The 16,558-nt window shown below is 57.2% G+C and overlaps 1 protein-coding gene across 1 annotated transcript; it reads right to left on the reverse strand.

Moving 5' to 3' along the window:
• Window positions 1-1,883: 1,883 nt before the first annotated feature.
• LOC119100855 (T-complex protein 1 subunit alpha) lies at window positions 1,884-16,459 on the reverse strand. Its single transcript, XM_037224025.1, has 8 exons — window positions 16,350-16,459; window positions 7,486-7,582; window positions 6,492-6,706; window positions 5,357-5,454; window positions 4,660-5,035; window positions 3,709-3,849; window positions 2,398-2,509; window positions 1,884-1,978 (listed from the first exon to the last, which is right to left on the reverse strand). The coding sequence occupies exons 2-8, from the start codon at window positions 7,556-7,558 to the stop codon at window positions 1,884-1,886; spliced, it is 1,110 nt and encodes a 369-aa protein (XP_037079920.1). The 5' UTR covers window positions 7,559-7,582; window positions 16,350-16,459.
• Window positions 16,460-16,558: the final 99 nt, after the last annotated feature.

The raw sequence follows: 16,558 nt of genomic DNA on the forward strand, positions 1-16,558 counted from the left end.
TACGGGCCTGTGGTGTACAGGAGCGATACCTTGTGGTTTGATCATCACGGCACTAAGTGGTCACCGACATTGGGCCTTGTCGCCATTAGTAATGTTCGTTTTTATTTCTTATCACACGTGTCCATTTCAAATGACGCAGATCAGCTGCGAGAGAATTGCCCACAGCACATGAACACTTCAGCATTCACCCGAATAAAGGGCCGACTCGTGGGCAGGCTTAAGTCGTGCATTGGCTCGTTTTGCATGTGACATACAACTTAGGAATTAACTGGCCCTAGCGTGAGAAGCCAGGGTTACCAACTGACAACAGCATTCATAGCCTACGAATAATGACTTCATCTGAGCGCACGATGCTGCCCAGTGTTTTAACCGGTTTAATCACCGACAGGGTCAAAAGCTGGATCCTCTGGGGAGGTGCAAGCAGGCATCTGGCTCCGGCCTGGGCAAGTAAGCTGACCCGGAGTTCACCGTCACGCGCTGCCAGAGCAAATCAGCGCACGCGGACAAAACGCCGAGAGCTTCACGGAAGCACGGGCCGACGCCCGCGATACGCCGGGGAATCGTGATTGACCAGACGGAGAACATGCGTCGGGCACTCTTGAGAGTGAGCCAACGTGGACCACACGCTGGGCACTCCACGGGCAGTGAGCCGACGTGGACTGGACCTTGGGCACCGCTGGTAGAGTGAGTCAACGTGAACTGCGCGCTGGGCAACTCGCTCAGCAACCTTAGTGAAGTGGATAGTGCGCGAACTATTGATTACCGAGACGGGCCACAGGTGTCGGGACAACGCCCACCAGCAGCGGTCAGAGGACGCGCCATCGCGATCCTGCCGAGTGCGTGGCGTACCTAGCAGGGTATTGAGTGACGGCACCTCTCGCGCCTGGCCAGTTGGATTAGCCGTGTGTGTTGTGGTTACGCCCAGCTGCCGCCGCCGTGGGTGGCGCCAGTCTGTGAGCGACTCTGCCGCCGCCGTGGGCAGCCCAGCTTGTGAGCCGAGTCTGCCGCCGCCGTGGGCAGCCCCAGCTTGTGAGCCGAGTCTGCCGCCGCCGTGGGCAGCCCCAGCTAGTGAGCCGAGTCTGCCGCCGCCGTGGGCAGCCCCAGCTTGTGAGCCGAGTCTGCCGCCGCCGTGGGCAGCCCCAGCTTGTGAGCTGAGTCTGCCGCCGCCGTGGGCAGCCCCAGCTTGTGAGCCGAGTCTGCCGCCGCCGTGGGCAGCCCCAGCTTGTGAGCCGAGTCTGCCGCCGCCGTGGGCAGCCCCAGCTTGTGAGCTGAGTCTGCCGCCGCCGTGGGCAGCCCCAGCTTGTGAGCCGAGTCTGCCCCAGGCTCAGCCCGCCCAACACATGTGACCTCGAATACACTCTCTGACGCTGCGTCGCCGCCAGCCTGCCATGTCTGGTGACCCACGTCCGGGCCCGGCGCGGGTGCCGCGCCACCGCGGCGTGGTGGTGTATGTGGAGCGTCTCCTGATCAGGACCTGACAGCCCAGGTATACGCGCGCTACGATGGCCGCTGCCATGCCTCCCACGAACAAAATAACACAGGAGGCAGGATAGCGATAGGGGAAGACGTGTACGACAGACACCAGCGATGCTCGGCGAGATGTCCGACATTTGGGAGAGCAAAAGGACGCTGACACGGTCGCTGCCGCCTCAGTGAGCTAAAATGGCCAAAGACACGCCGCGGCGCGCACACCATTTGCAACGAAGCAATCCAGGGGAACAGGCGAGACGTTCTGTCCATGTTTGCGCTCTTGAGACTGTACAAATTAATTCCTCAATCCACCGACATTTAGTTTAGGAAGCGAGCACAGCACCTCCGACGCTCGACACGAGGACACCCCAGACAAGCGATGGACTCGCGTCGCTGGACCGGCGGCACGGTACTCACCCCTTGATGAGTATCAGCTCGTCGTCGGAGACGCGCTCCTGGACCACCTCAGCCGCGTCGCCAAGCGCCGACGCGTCGAAGCTCTCCTCGCCTGGCCAGCAGACCGTCTGTCAGGTCTCACTAGAGTCCCCCTCCCCCGCCCCACACCCCAGCACGGCATCCAGCCACGTCTGGCCAGCAGACCGTCCGCCAGGTCTCACTAGTGTCCCCCTCCCCCCGCCCCACACCCCAGCACATTATCCAGCCACGTCTGGCCAGCAGACCGTACGCCAGGTCTCACCGGTGTCTCCACCTTCCTGCAGTGACCCTCACCGAGTGATCAGCGCCGCAGTGATCATCACCAAGACAGGCCGAGGCATCGGACTGAACTGCACACAGGCTGGCCAGTGTTCCCGCACTGCACTGCACGCATCACCTCGTCCCCCGCGCGGCCTCGGCTGAGACGAGTGCTGCCGCCGGCTGCGGACGGCGTCCCCGGCAGCGAGCCTCACGCGGCGGCCGCCCACCCACCTTCCATGTTGGCCAACGACGTGACGAACTGGGCGCCGGTGGCCTTGGCGATCCGCTTCAGGTCCTGCTTCTTGCAGCGACGCACCGCCATCGCGCCCGCCTCCACGAAGTACTGAAACGGCGCGCGTCGGACGTCAGCGTGGCGGCGGGCGGCGGGGCGCGACCCTCTGGCACCCGAGCGGCCGACCGCGAGCACCAGAGGGGGTTGGCAGAGCGCGCGGCACCGGCCGCGACCCTCTGGCACCCGAGTGGCCGACCGCGAGCACCAGAGGGGGTTGGTAGAGCGCGCGGTACCGGCCGCGACCCTCTGGCACCCGAGTGGCCGACCGCGAGCACCAGAGGGGGTTGGTAGAGCGCGCGGTACCGGCCGCGACCCTCTGGCACCCGAGTGGCCGACCGCGAGCGCCAGAGGGGGTTGGCAGAGCGCGCGGTACCGGCCGCGACCCTCTGGCACCCGAGTGGCCGACCGCGAGCGCCAGAGGGGGTTGGTAGAGCGCGCGGTACCGGCCGCGACCCTCTGGCACCCGAGTGGCCGACCGCGCGGCACCGGCCGCGACCCTCTGGCACCCGAGTGGCCGACCGCGAGCACCAGAGGGGGTTGGTAGAGCGCGCGGTACCGACCGCGGCGCTCAGGCACCCGAGTGGCCGACCATGGCAGCCAGACACGGCGCGCGGGAGACAGAACAGCAACCGCTGGTAGCACAAGTCATAGCAGCCATGGACCCCGAACACAGCACATGACTGCCACCACTGCACAACACCTCAAGAGCAGCATGCCGTCACTCGCACACAAACAGCGCAGACCCTAAATCCAACGGACACAACACGGACTCCGTCCGTTCCCTGTCGATCAAGGACTGGCGGCAGATGAGAACTCGGCGCATGCGCCGCTCCAGACTTGGCAGCATTCCTTCTCGTACGCGAGAGTTCTTTTGTCACCCCCTTCCCCCCCCCCCCCCCGATTTATGTTCCGCTGCAGACAGCACGTCCACAAATTGCGCAGTTTTCCCGACACATCCCAATCCCCTCCCCACACACACCCCCACACACACTCTCACCCTCACATCACAACAGCACGAGCTCCGGTAGCGAAACGCCGCCCGGCCCGACGGCCAACACGGCGCGTCACGAGCCGACACCGCGCGTCTGCGAGACGCGTGACCTCCAACATTACGACAGCTCCACACACCGCACACAGCACGTGGGGCCAGCCAGACTTAAAGCAGGCGCTGCGGCGACCGTGACGGCCCCCGACAGCCAGCCGGCCTGCAGACCACCAAGTGTGGCGGCACGAGGCGCCGGCGCGCGTACCTTCAGGCAGAGATCGTCGATGCCTCCCGTGGTGAGCACCACGTTGGCGCCGGCCGACACGATCTTCTGGATGCGCTCCTTGGTGATGTCCGACTCCCTCAGCCGAATGCGCTCCAGCTCCTCCGGGTCGGTGACCAGCACCTGGCGGCGGCCGGCCGACGTTACAGGCGCCAGGCAGACGCTCACGCCAGCATAGCGTTCTTTCTGTCCACGGGCGTTCGTTTAACGCCCTTAATTGGGAGGCGAGCAGAGGGAACAAAAGCGCCGTTGATTCACGCCATCAGCTGATGGAGATCCAGTCGGCTGTTGGAGCCAGTTTTGACGACGCAGGTGATAACCAGCCCCATCAGGACGTGTTCAGTGCGTTTAAGTGCATTTCAGACGCCGGACTGGGGAACAGGCTGTGTGAGTGTTGGCTGATAACCGCTTGTGTGACGAAAATACTGTTTAAAAGCGTCGGCTGAATCTTCGGTGAGAACTCGATAGCCCCTAACACATTGGCGCCATTGGAATCCCTAACTAAAGCTGACTGGCAACAACACGGCGCTAAAGCTGAACTCCTTTCGGACAGCACGCAACACCTCTAAACAGCAGGCATGAACATGATAGCATGCTAGCGTATGTCAGACTCATATTCTATGAGACTGAGCCCCCCCCCCCCCCCCTCCCCCCCGTCCGACCATTCCGGGCTCGCTGCCTGCCGGTCCCCCTTCTCCCCCCAGGTTCAGTGTCATTACAGCCCACGGCGTCAAAGCATCGCCCAGCGAGCACGACTCCGCGCGCTCTCACTGCCTGTCACTGTCCCGCTCTCTGCCGCTGGACTGTCCACGGCGACAGCGCCCGACGTGGCACCGCGCGCGCGCGCGGCCCATACTCCGCCAACCGTCCTCCGTCGCCCTGCCAGGAACTGCCGTCTCGCGCCAGCGTCCCACCGGCGGGGCCCGCACTCACCTGCACGCCCATCTTCATCTTGGTCTTCTGCAGCGAGAAGTCGAGACAGGCGATCTTGGCGTTGACCACCCGCTTCACCATCGCCTGCGAGGCCACCGTGCAGTTGAGGGCGTAGCCGGACACGAGCACCGACTCGCGCGCCGACTTGCCGTGCGCCTTCAGCACGTTCACCGCCTTGATGGGGTAGCGGTGGCCGCCTTTGCCATCGCTGATGCGCACCGCCTGCGCCGCATCCACCACCATGCGCGAGAAGAACTCTGAGTCGGCGCCGATGATCTTGCTCGACATGGACGTCTGTGCGGCGTTGACGATGCTCTGGCTGTCCAGCTGGGCGATCGGCATGGCCAGCTGGCTGGTAATGTACTTGCACGCCTCCCTGCGGACCAGAGGGGGGGGGGGGGGGGCGTCAGGAGACGGTGACGTCACGGCCGCCCCGACCGGGGCATCTGTGGGCCTCAAGCAGCCGGCACAGACGGCTCGCTGCCGGCTGGCTGGCAGTCGTCATCAGCCAGCTGTGCTCTGAGTCCAGCTAGTACGCTACCCAGGCGGTGACGAAGGACGTCCGGGTGGACACCAGTCTCTACACACGTCACGCTGAGAACTCTCGCCGCATAACGGAGAACGACGGCTCGGCTGCGCGGGAGCCGGGACCGCGGTCATCCTGACCGACGCGTCTCCCCCGCCCCGGCACACGTACTTGCAGGCGAGCCGGTAGCCGGCGATGACGGAGGTGGGGTGGATCTTCTGCTGGACCAGCTCGTCGGCGTTCTTCAGCAGCTCCGCGGCCAGGATCACCTGCGGCGGGGTGATCGTGACGTCACAGACCCGGGTGCCGTCAGACACCCGTCACCGTCACGGCGATCCCGAGTTCGGCGCGGCGGCAGGAGGCTGCAGACGTCCCACGGGTGCGGTATTGGCAGCGCCTGGACATTTGACGCGCAGTAAACACTCTCCACCAGGGGTCAGATACAAGGTCATCATGCGAGACCTGAAAGGCTTTGCGCACGATTGGTATTCGGTGACGCTTGCATGCCGATGGTATTAAGCACCGCGTCTGCCAACAAGCCAAGCATCAATGGCGCGGTAGCGTCCAACAGCTGATAGTACACGAGGCCCAATTTAACGAGTATTAACTGTGAGCGGCAAGTCACGAGTGGGCACTAAATTCCCCGACCACGTGACACTGAGCACATTGGTCCAATGAACGGGTCACAGTTCTTCTGCGCTTGGAAAATGTAGCCACTCTACGGCTAGTAATCTGCGTTTTCATGCTGTCTTGCATGCTGAATTTCTAGCTAAATGCATGCACCAGAACAAAATCATAGACAATATGTCAAAATTGTTCAAATGACATCCATGCCACACGGCCCAGCGCAGTCAACCGCGGCACATCATAAACCATCAGAAACATCTTTACAGGATCTCCACAGGTTGCTGCTAGGGGCTATAATTACTCGTACATATTTAAACCACTCAGATGTTAGTACACACACACGCCTGTATCGCCGACGACACCTCCCTCCTCGACCACAGCATTACTGACGCCATAAACCACGGCATCTCAACCGCTGACACAAACCCGACTTCCCCGAAATCGCAGCAGCTGACGCCATAAACCACGACACCTCAACCCCTGACACAAACTCGACTTCCCCGTAATCGCAGCAGCTGCAAAACCACGGCCGAACCGGTTCGTCAGCTGTCAGCTTGCATCCTCGCGCATGGTGACATGACACGCGGTTAACCCGCACCGAGACAAAGCGAAAAACAAGCAGGGAAACACGTTCACCAATCTCCGCCGACATCGCCGGCCGGCGCGACGGGGAACGTACCACGCTGGTGGTGCCGTCGCCGACCTCCTCGTCCTGGAGCTGGGCCAGCTCGACTAGCACCTTGGCAGCCGGGTGCTCCACCTCCAGCAGCTGTAGGATCGTGGCGCCGTCGTTGGTGATGGTGACGTCGCCGATGTCGTCCACCAGCATCTTGTCCAGGCCGACGGGGCCCAGCGAAGACTTGACGATGTTGGCGATCGACTGGGCGGCCATCACTGTCGGGCGGGGTCGGCCGCGGCCGGTCAGAGGCGCGCCGCCCAGGCCGGCGCCGCGCCCTCACGCGCCCCGCGCGGGCGGCGGCAGTTCGCCGTCCGGCCGGTCAGCGGCGCGCCGCCCAGGCCGGCGCCGCACCCTCACGCGCCCGCGCGGGCGGCGGCAGTCCGCCGTCCCGGCCAGTCCGGTGACCGAGCTCGGGTGGGCGTCAGGCGTGACACCGCCGGCCAGCGGCTGGTCGTTACAACAGACGGGTGAGCCACGAGTAGCAACAGGTGTGGTAGGACTGTGCTTGGTGCGGCCAACTCAAACACACGACCAGGTTCGGGCCAGCCGACAATGCAACACCGACACGTGGGCCAGGTGAAGCGATGTTAGAAACGTGGCCTGAGCTCAACCTTGACAAATTTCTCCGCGGGTGTTTTACGTGATCTTGTAGTAATGCATGCCAACGAGATCCTATGTCATGCGCCCGTTGACTGGACCGATTATAGGCTGAAGACTCGCAACATTCCCGTAAGGTGTGCTATTTTAGTTTACCTTTCTTTGCCCGCTTGCGGAATTCTGAGAATTTCTGTTGGCTACGGCAAGACACCCAGACCCACGACGTAAGCGTTAAGGTACGTCCACGAGCACGGGACAGGTCACTCGCGGCGCAACTCTGGCAATGACCGCTCCACAAGCCCCAGCAAGAATTCAGCCGGGTCCACCACCAGCCCCGGACCCACCCGTCTGGATCACTCCTCCCCGTCCGCGCCGCGTCCCAGGTTTGTGGCCTCACCGTTCTGTGTGCGCACAGTCTGGCCGGTGGTCCGTTCTCCGGGCAGACTGAGCAGGCTCTGTACGCTGGCCATGGCGACTGTGTTCAGCTACTGGACCTGCGGGCGCATCGGTAGACGCCGGTCGGTGGCGGCCCGGCGGCGGATCCGCTCCCGCCGATGCAGCAGCGGGGCAGAGCAGCGCGTCAACCCTCCGTGTTACACACATGGGCACGGCGCGAGGCGAGCTTCTAGCTACAACCGAGACTGCAGGCAGGGTGGGACTGGATCGAACGATGAGGATGTTTGCAACGTATACGACCCGACCAGGACCGACCGGCCCGTCATCTGAAGCTATCATCTTTGAAGATCTGATATGATGTATCATCTGAAGATCTGAAGCTAATTGCACGATGGACGCGAGCTGAATGTTTACAGCTCACTAACAAATGGCCGGTAGTCAAACAGACAGCGACCACGTCGTCTTTCCGAAGGCGATCTCCAATAGACTATTCAGTGGTCGAAGCCGGGGTAGAGGGGCCATAACTACACGGGCGTTGTCCTTTTAATGGCAACCAGCATGCACCCCGAACACTTCTCTGCCTAACAACAAATATGTTCCTTGCAACCAACAAACAATTACGATAATAAAGTAGCTATATAATGAAGGGTGTCACAAAGATAATTATCTGATTAATGTACATGATCATGCAGAAAACAATATAACTTGCGTATTCTTTTTGTTGTCGTTCATTTGTGTTTTCGGGCGCGTCAACTGCAATGGTAATTTTGCGCCCAAAATTTGCGTATTCTCTTGTAGTGTTATTTGTGAGTTTGCGCGAATAATCCTACAAACGTAAACCAACGCCTGCTAATCTCGCGCGGCGGGCGGACTTTTAACGCACTGACCAAACCAAACGGCATGATTGCCAGACGGTTCAGGCTCCATCACCTTAGTTAATGGCATCATCTGCATGATCACGGCTGGCAATTCTCCGGTCTGCCATCGTCCCGCGCGCGACGTGTCGTGTGAGGTGGTTCCGATCGGCTATTTTGAGGGCGCGCGTGGAGGAGGGAGGGCTAGTTAGTGGTGAGCGTTTGCGATGGGCTAACGAAAAAGAATGAGACCGAGAAAAAAGAGGCAAAGCGGGCGATGGAGGAAGGGGAAGCGGTAGAGAGAGGGCGCGGGGAAGCGGTAGAGAGAGGGCGCGGGGAAGCGGTAGAGAGAGGGCGCGGGGAAGTGGCGGTCAAACAAACAAAGGCCCGCGTGGCCTTCAACACACCCATGAGTCACCAGCGCGCTGCGCAGAACGCCACGAACTCACGGACGACAACGTCAGTTGGATTTTCCGGAGCAGACGCGTCGGCGGTCTCCCGCCGCGCCGCCAATCGTGACGCAACGCGGCGCCGATAAGCGGAGCAGCTCGGCCGCCGGTGCGCGAGGCGGCGCCAGTCGTGCGGCGCCAGTTGTGACGGCGCGAGGAATGCGAACCCGCTGCCGGGCGAGTGAGCGTGGCGCAGAACCTCACCTCGGTGACGATGCGCGGCCTACAAAATCTCCCGGAAGAGTCGCAGTTCACCCCCGTCATGTACACGGAGGCGAGTCTAGCGCGCGTGCCGCTGGGCCGCTTCCTGGCCGAGACGCGGCGGGACGCCGTCAGCGGCCTGGCGCTGGGTCCGTCCTCGCTGGCCCTGCGCTACCTGCTGCCCGTCTACGACCTGGAGAAAAACGTGCCCACCCACACCGGGCTGCTGCAGGAGCGCCTGGACAAGCTGCCCGACATTCAGGAGCAGTACGGCTGCCACGTGACCGGCTCGTCCATCGAGCGGCTGGCCGTGCCGCCGTACACGGAGCGCGCGGCCGCCGGGACCGCGCCCTTCTACCAGGTGTCTGACGTGGACATGATGGTGGAGATGAAGAAGCTCGCCGTGGCGCCGCGGCGCGGGGCCGGTCTGTTCTACATGGACACGTCAAAGGCCAGTCACGAGGGATACACACGCGTCGTGGTCGACGCCCCGTCGCAGGTGTCCGACCACATCACCGACCTGACGCAGTGCTGCAAGTCTGTGGACGAGGACGACCGGGTGGTGAGCTACCTGTCCATCGATGGTTTTCAACGACTGGGTGGTGGCGGAGTTGAAGGAAAAGGTCCCTGACATCCTCGTGCATCGACAGGGGCCGGCCGTCAACGTGCAGCAGGAGCAGCACGAAGACAAGCGCAGCGAGTACAGCTTCATCGAAGACCAGGACCTGGTGCCGGCCCTGCCGCTGACCGAGCAGCTGCCAGCGCTGCGTGCGTGTCTGGAGCGACTACACGGCCGGGTCTGGCCACCGCCCGATGTCTGGGAGGACATCGACAAGAACGGTCGGTGCCTGCTGGTGGGCGCCGGGCACGCCAGCAGCCAGCGGCGCGATCTCGAGTGGCGTATCTCCTTCTCAGACCCCGAGAAGAGACTGGCCCGGTCGCTCACCGCCAACCAAAGAAAGGTGTACGTGCTCATCAAGATGATGCAGAAAGCGTATATGAAGGAGCCCAAGGTGCTGGTCACGTATCACCTCAAGATGCTCATGTTCTGGGAACTGGAGGCAGCGAACGTCACCGAGTGGGAGGAGCACGACATCTTCCAGCACACGTTGAACATGCTCGACCGCATCCAAGGCTGTCTGGAGCGACACTGCATCCCCAGCTTCTTCATACCCGCCAACAACTTGCTCAGTCAAGCCAGCGAGGCCGATGTGACCCGGGCGCTGGCCGTGGTGCGTCAGATCCGGCAGCAGCCTCTGCAAGCACATCTACGGCATCGACGACCGGTTCCGGTTCGACTTCTCATCGACGGAGCCGCTCTCGGAGCTGCACGCGCCGCTGCGCGAGCTGCTGCTGGCAGGCGGCGCCGAGGGTGCCGCCGAGGCGCTCGCCGTAAGCCTCATCCGCCAGGCGGGCAGCGACATCCGCCGGGGCGTGGTCGTCATGCCGCGCTGCGTCGACCTGCTGCGCGACGCCTGGCAGGCGCTGGCGCCCGAGCGCGGCCCGCACCCCGTGCACGACGACTGGATTATGTTCGCCGCGGCCGCCTCCCTCACCACCAATGAGCCGGACGCCAGCGCCTGGATCATGGAGGCGCTGCGGATGGCGCTCGCACAGGAGAACAGGCCGCCGCCACCGACCAAGCAGCTGACCGCCGCCGAGCAGGAGGTGCTGCAGGGCATGCTGGGCTCGATGGTCCAGGGGGAGGGCGCGGCGCAGCAGCAGAGCCTGATGACGCAGATAATGGATGCGACGCAGGCGACGGGGACGCTGGAGCAGGTCTCGCCGGCCCTTTCGGCGCTTACCATTTACCACGCGCAGCTTGAGCTGCTCAGGGACGTGAAGAACAAGGGAGCGGAGGGCATTCCCGGCAGTCCGCCCATGCTCAGTGCCGTCACAATGGCCCGACTTAACATCGGTCTCATTGACGCCACGCTCAGGTTCGAGCTGAGTCGAGGTGACCCGCCACAGGTGGCTCTGATGGCCGCCGCCCAAAAGGTGTTGGCGATGGGACAAAGCATGACGTCTCTGTTAGGTAGTGCGGGGCCCGCGCTGCAGTCAGCCGACAGCGCCAAGGCGGGCATAGTGCAACTGATACAGGATGTCGGCCTGCAGGGGCACCCGCTCACCGGCGAACTGATGCAGACGTTCGACCAGCTCTCCACGTCCATGGCGGCGGCTCGCGCCAACCCGGCCAGTCTCCCGTTCGAAACCGACCCTCGGATCGTCAACATTCTTCCGGCGCACCTGGTGGCCACGTACGCGCAGACGCTCGGCCAGGGCGTCAGCCAGCAGGACATAGACCACCGCTATACGCCGTTCTTCAACATGATCGGCTTCTTCCTCCGGCACAAGCTGTATCTCTTTGCATTCCGGATGACGGGCCGGATGACGTGCCTAGGACTGACGCTCTCCGATGCCGAGTCTGAGCGCGTGGTCTACGACCTCAGCAGCGCGCCGCTCTACCTGCGCGAGGCGCCACCGCCCGTGCGCCGGCTGCTGCGGTTGACGTCGTGTCGGGCGGCGCTCGGCGCCATCTACCTCTTCATCAACCACGTACACTTGATGTTCGACCGGGAGCTGATGAGCGACTTCATATATGACGGGGAACTGACCAAGCTGGAGCAGCTGACGGAGAACGTGGCGGGCCGGCTGCCCGAGGACACGGTGCTGACCCATCTGGTGATGCAACTGTGCGCCCTGCGGATCCAGGGCCAGGACACGGGCCAGTGTTTGAGCCGGATCGCGGCCGTCGCCGGTGAGGACGTCGCCCACCGGGCTGGACACATCCTGCAACACTGGGAGGCGCCGGACCAGATCCCCGACACGTCCCAGTCGCCGGAGGAGATTCAGTCACCCAGCGGACCTCAGACGCCTTCCAAGCCGCGCGCGTCCGAGACGCAGTCGCATGGCAAGGTTCAAAGCCGCGAGCGCGGGGGAACCTGGTGCTGTTGTCAGTAGGGCTGGCTTCAGGTGTATGTGAACTATAATAAGGTATTGCTGTGATGATCAAATGTGCCATATCAAGCTGTTTGCATAGTTTCCTTTGTCAGGCTGTATTGTGTTACCTGCTGTCAACTGAGCTTCAAATTGACCAGCAATGAGTCTATGAAGATTGAACAATGTTGTAACATAGTACCAATCATACTTGTGTATGCAAGCTTAGATCATGGTGAGACAAACTGGCTGGTTGGCTGACAATATGAGCTTGAATGCGGCATAAAATTGTTTTGCTTTCAGATATGTGTGCATTTCAGATGAGGACCAAGTGCTGGTTATCAAATCCTAATAATGTTAGAAAAGATGACAATAAGTAAAAGAACACGCAACACATGTGTGTATAGAGAAAAAAGTGTACAACTTGCAAAACACTACTTGAGAAGCCGCATTCTGTTGCCTTGTTATTCCTCCCTTTAAAGAACACTCCCTTTAAGGGGAGTGTCCCAACTTTGGGGCATATTTCAAAAGCACAACCTAGTGAAACTGCAGAACTGGTCTCATCTACTAATAGCACCAGGTAGTGCCACTACAGCACCATGACAACATGACAAATATATCAATTCTATTTTTTGAGTCAAAATTATGTTATGAATCCTTTATAATACCACTACCCTTTTTACCCACAGTCCCAACTGCTGTAATCATGACAACAGCAGAATCCGCTTGGAAGTCACTGTCAGTTGTTACTGGATGACATCAGCACAAAAACATTTTTGTGATTAACAGCATTGGTGGTTTGAGGGCCAGTTACTTATAAGTACATTGACTGAAGTTTAAACCAATGTGTTACTATAGACCATGTGATGCTCTGTTTCCCAAAAGCCAAATTCTGCTGTTCCCATGAAATTGTGTGATCAGATAGTAGGGGTCAGGACTCGCACTAAAAGCACCATTTGGCTGAGCTCTGATCCCAGTGATCCATCTATTCCAAGGGTTCAGATAAAATCTTGAAAAAGCCCTGAGAATGACTGGCTGTTTTGAGCTTTCAGTCATATACTGTCTCAACCTTAATATGGTGGAATGTTAGGGTGATAGGTTGTGCAGAACTGTTGTTTAAGGCAACACAAATTTACAAATACAGCAAATATTACCACTGTGACAAAGCTGAAGCCTGCAATTCAAGAGAGCATGGAGCTGAAGCTGGGCTATAATTCAAGCCTCCCTTGAACTTGAAGCTGAAGCAATGACCAGCTAGTAAAAATATCAGTGGAAGAAGCCATACACAAAACCATGAATTCCAGTTATGCCCAACCTATACCTTGACTCAGTACCTGCTCTGAGGACATACTGTAAAAAAGGCCAGACTGTAAAAAAAACAAGCTACCCTCAACATGTCAAATGTAGTACATGTCCAACTCAGCCCAGGACCTTCTCAGCATATGCAAGTCATAAATCTAAGACCCCAGAGTTTGGTGCATGGTCAACATCAATTTCAGAACAAAAGAGAGATAATTTTTGAAGGGATTTATAATGTTGCAAAGGAAATTTCAAGCAAAAATTTTCCCACACAAATTTTGAGCTCAGAACACAGAATCTATTTCAATGTCTTGCAGTGAATAGATTTTTGCATGCTGACTTCATGACAGACTGCAAAACGTACCCTGTATTGAACATTTATGGTACAGCACCAGCATCTCAGTAATATGAGCACACACAAATGTAAAACTGAGCACATAAGTTGTTTATGATCATAACTTTGCAAATTTGTCCAGTCAAAATTACTCTTGAGGCCTTTACAAATAAAAATTATTCAAAAACTGGCACATGTTGCCCCCACCTAAGCACTGCACATGAGGTGTAGGTGTACTTTCCTACCTAATGTTAGAAAAAATCATTGCACACCATTCGTCGTGTTCAAGGCGGCACATATCGTAAATCATCTCAAAACAGGTAGAATCATGCTCCTACCTTCGAATCTCAATAACTTCGATGGCGAGCTCCCGAGCGCCGCGCGCACCGCACCGCCTGGACTCCCCAGCGCCGTTTCTGCTTCGCCGTTGCGTAAATACAATATTTCTGCTTACCAAGAACTCTACAAAATGTACAGGACCAAGGTAAACCATTCGTCGTGTTTAAGGCGGAACATATCGTAAATAATTTCAAAACAGATAGAATCATGCTCCTACCCTCGAATTTTAATAAATACGATAGCGAGCTCCCGAGCGCCGCATGCCCCGCACCGCCCCGACTTCCAAGCGCCGTTTCTACGTTGTTGCGAAAGCACAATATTTCTGCTTATCAAGAACCATAAAACATGTATGGGACCAAGGTAACAATAATAAAGCAACCAAAATCGTTTCTTATCGAGTTTAGGTACATTTATGAAATATGCAGGCCAAAATAGTCCAGAACATATCCTAACCTAACCTAACCTAGCCTAACCTAACCTAACCTAACCTAACCTAACCTAACCTAACCTAACCTAACCTAACCTAACCTAACCTAACCTAACCTAACCTAACCTAACCTAACCTAACCTAACCTAACCTAACCTAACCTAACCTTACCTCCCCACCCTAAATCCCCTTCAACCCAGCATCTCATTGGCATCCATGTTCCATGCCATATATAGGTGCCATATAGTGAGCTTTTATTTAGCTGCCATGTTCTCATTTTGCTTTACATTCCCCACCCAATCCCCCTGTTCTCATTTTGCTTTACATTCCCCACCCAATCCCCCTGCAACCCATGGTCCCGTTGGCGTCGAGGATCAAATTTCATGGATTCTTTTTCATGGATTCTTGCTACCTTGTCCCTGTACATTTTTATGGTTCGCAGTAGATATGGTTTATAGTTATAGTATGATTTATATAGTATAGTTTATAGTTATAGTTTATAGTATGGTTCGCAGTTAATATGGTTTATATGATAAATATGGCTATGGTAAATATGGTTTATGTTAAGTAAATATTTTTATGGTTCACAGTTAGGTTATGGTTGTCCTGCCTTAAACATGACGAATGGTTTACTTTGGTCTGGTACATTTTGTACAGTTCTTGGTACTGGTACGCAGAAATATTGTATTTACGCAACGGCAACGCGGAAACGGCACTGGGGAGTCCAGGCGGTGCGGTGCTCGCGGCGCTCGGGGGCCCGCCATCAAAGTTATTGAAATTCGAAGGTAGGAGCATGATTCTACCTGTTTTGAGATTATTTACGATATGTCATGCCTTAAACACGACGAATGGTGTACAATGATTTTTTCTAACGTTAGGTAGGAAAGTACACCCTGACCGCACGTGACCGTGCTAGGTTCACAGGAAGGATTTTGTGTAAACATCAGGCACAAAGGGTGGATTTTTTGCAGACTGGACCCAAAATACAACAAGAAATATGAGCTACCCCAGATCTGGACTCCAAAGATTACACACTATTGCAAAGATGCCCTGCACATAAGCAATACCTCCCAAAAACCACACATGTAACACAATACATCACAGCACTCAAAAGGTTGGTGCCCAGCTATCACAAATTTCAGCACACAGATGAAGTCTGCAAGCCATGGCAGATATCAACAATAAGTTATGGGGGCTGTGGTAGGTCACAGCTTTCAATTTGGGACAGATTATCACAACTATCTATCTCCAAAAATACCAAATTAAAGTAGGTATTGAAGACATCACAATGTACTCTATGTACAAAATGACTATGAGACCACTCACCAAATCTGACATGAGGTACTGTTTCTGGGTGTAAAAGGTTAACAAAATGTTGCCCAAATAGGACAGCTTATTACCCAAATATGCACAATACTCTGCCAACCCCAATGAAATTGTTGGCATCAGGAGTATCAGGGAAATTGCAAATAACCAAGCTAAAAAATCAACACAACTAACTTCAGAAATTCGGCAGAACTTGGTCCTGACCTGGGCTCACTGCTCATAAGAACCAGGCTGCACTCACAAATGTAGCTTACCTGACCAGCTCAGCACATGTGTTACATGTTAATTGATCCCAGTTCAAAAACTGCTGACCACAAATTTCCAAAACCTGCCTAGTCATCATGTTTTTCCTAGTCTTCTCACCAACTCATCACTGTCTGCCACGGGTTATGGGCTGGGAAACCAGAATAGCATTTAAGGTATCGTGGCCAAATTTCAGTCCTCCCATGTTAGGACTTGGAGCGAGCGGGGGTGGGGGATGAGGGGGTAGGGGCTGATTCATTCACCTCGCTCTTGCCAGTCCCCATAAGGCCGATATTAATGTTACTGACCACCTTGCGTCTCACCCCCCACCCGTTCCCTCGCCCGTAGGGTGTGCCATACTTAAACGCAGGCAAATACGAATTACGGGACCTGCCACGGAACACGAAACACCAGAAGTAAAAAACGTGGCAACACTCAAACAAAAATTGGCCTTACCTTAGATGAGACAATGAATCAATCCTAACAGGTGCGCTCGAGATCACGCCGACACAACGCCCGGCTTCGGCAATCATACAATAGGGAGCGGCACGGGGATGGTCACGAGAGCGCGGGGACGGGAGTGGTTTGCTATGGTTGAGCCAAATCTGCCCGAGAGGAAACAAACAGCTGAGTCAGGGAGATTACGCATGTTTTTTTGTTGACAA

This window comes from Pollicipes pollicipes, unplaced genomic scaffold (genome assembly GCF_011947565.3).
Source record: "Pollicipes pollicipes isolate AB1234 unplaced genomic scaffold, Ppol_2.1 Scaffold_4881;HRSCAF=5763_pilon_pilon_pilon, whole genome shotgun sequence".
NCBI lineage: Eukaryota > Metazoa > Arthropoda > Thecostraca > Pollicipedomorpha > Pollicipedidae > Pollicipes > Pollicipes pollicipes.

Coding starts and splice junctions, on each gene's coding strand:
- LOC119100855 (XM_037224025.1), bottom strand. CDS start 7,558: ATGGCCAGCGTACAGAGCCTGCTCAGTCTGCCCGGAGAACGGACCACC. Junction 5,036..5,356: donor GGCTACCGGCTCGCCTGCAA/GTACGTGTGCCG, acceptor TCTGGTCCGCAG/GGAGGCGTGCAAGTACATTA. Junction 1,979..2,397: donor GTCGTTGGCCAACATGGAAG/GTGGGTGGGCGG, acceptor TCTGCTGGCCAG/GCGAGGAGAGCTTCGACGCG.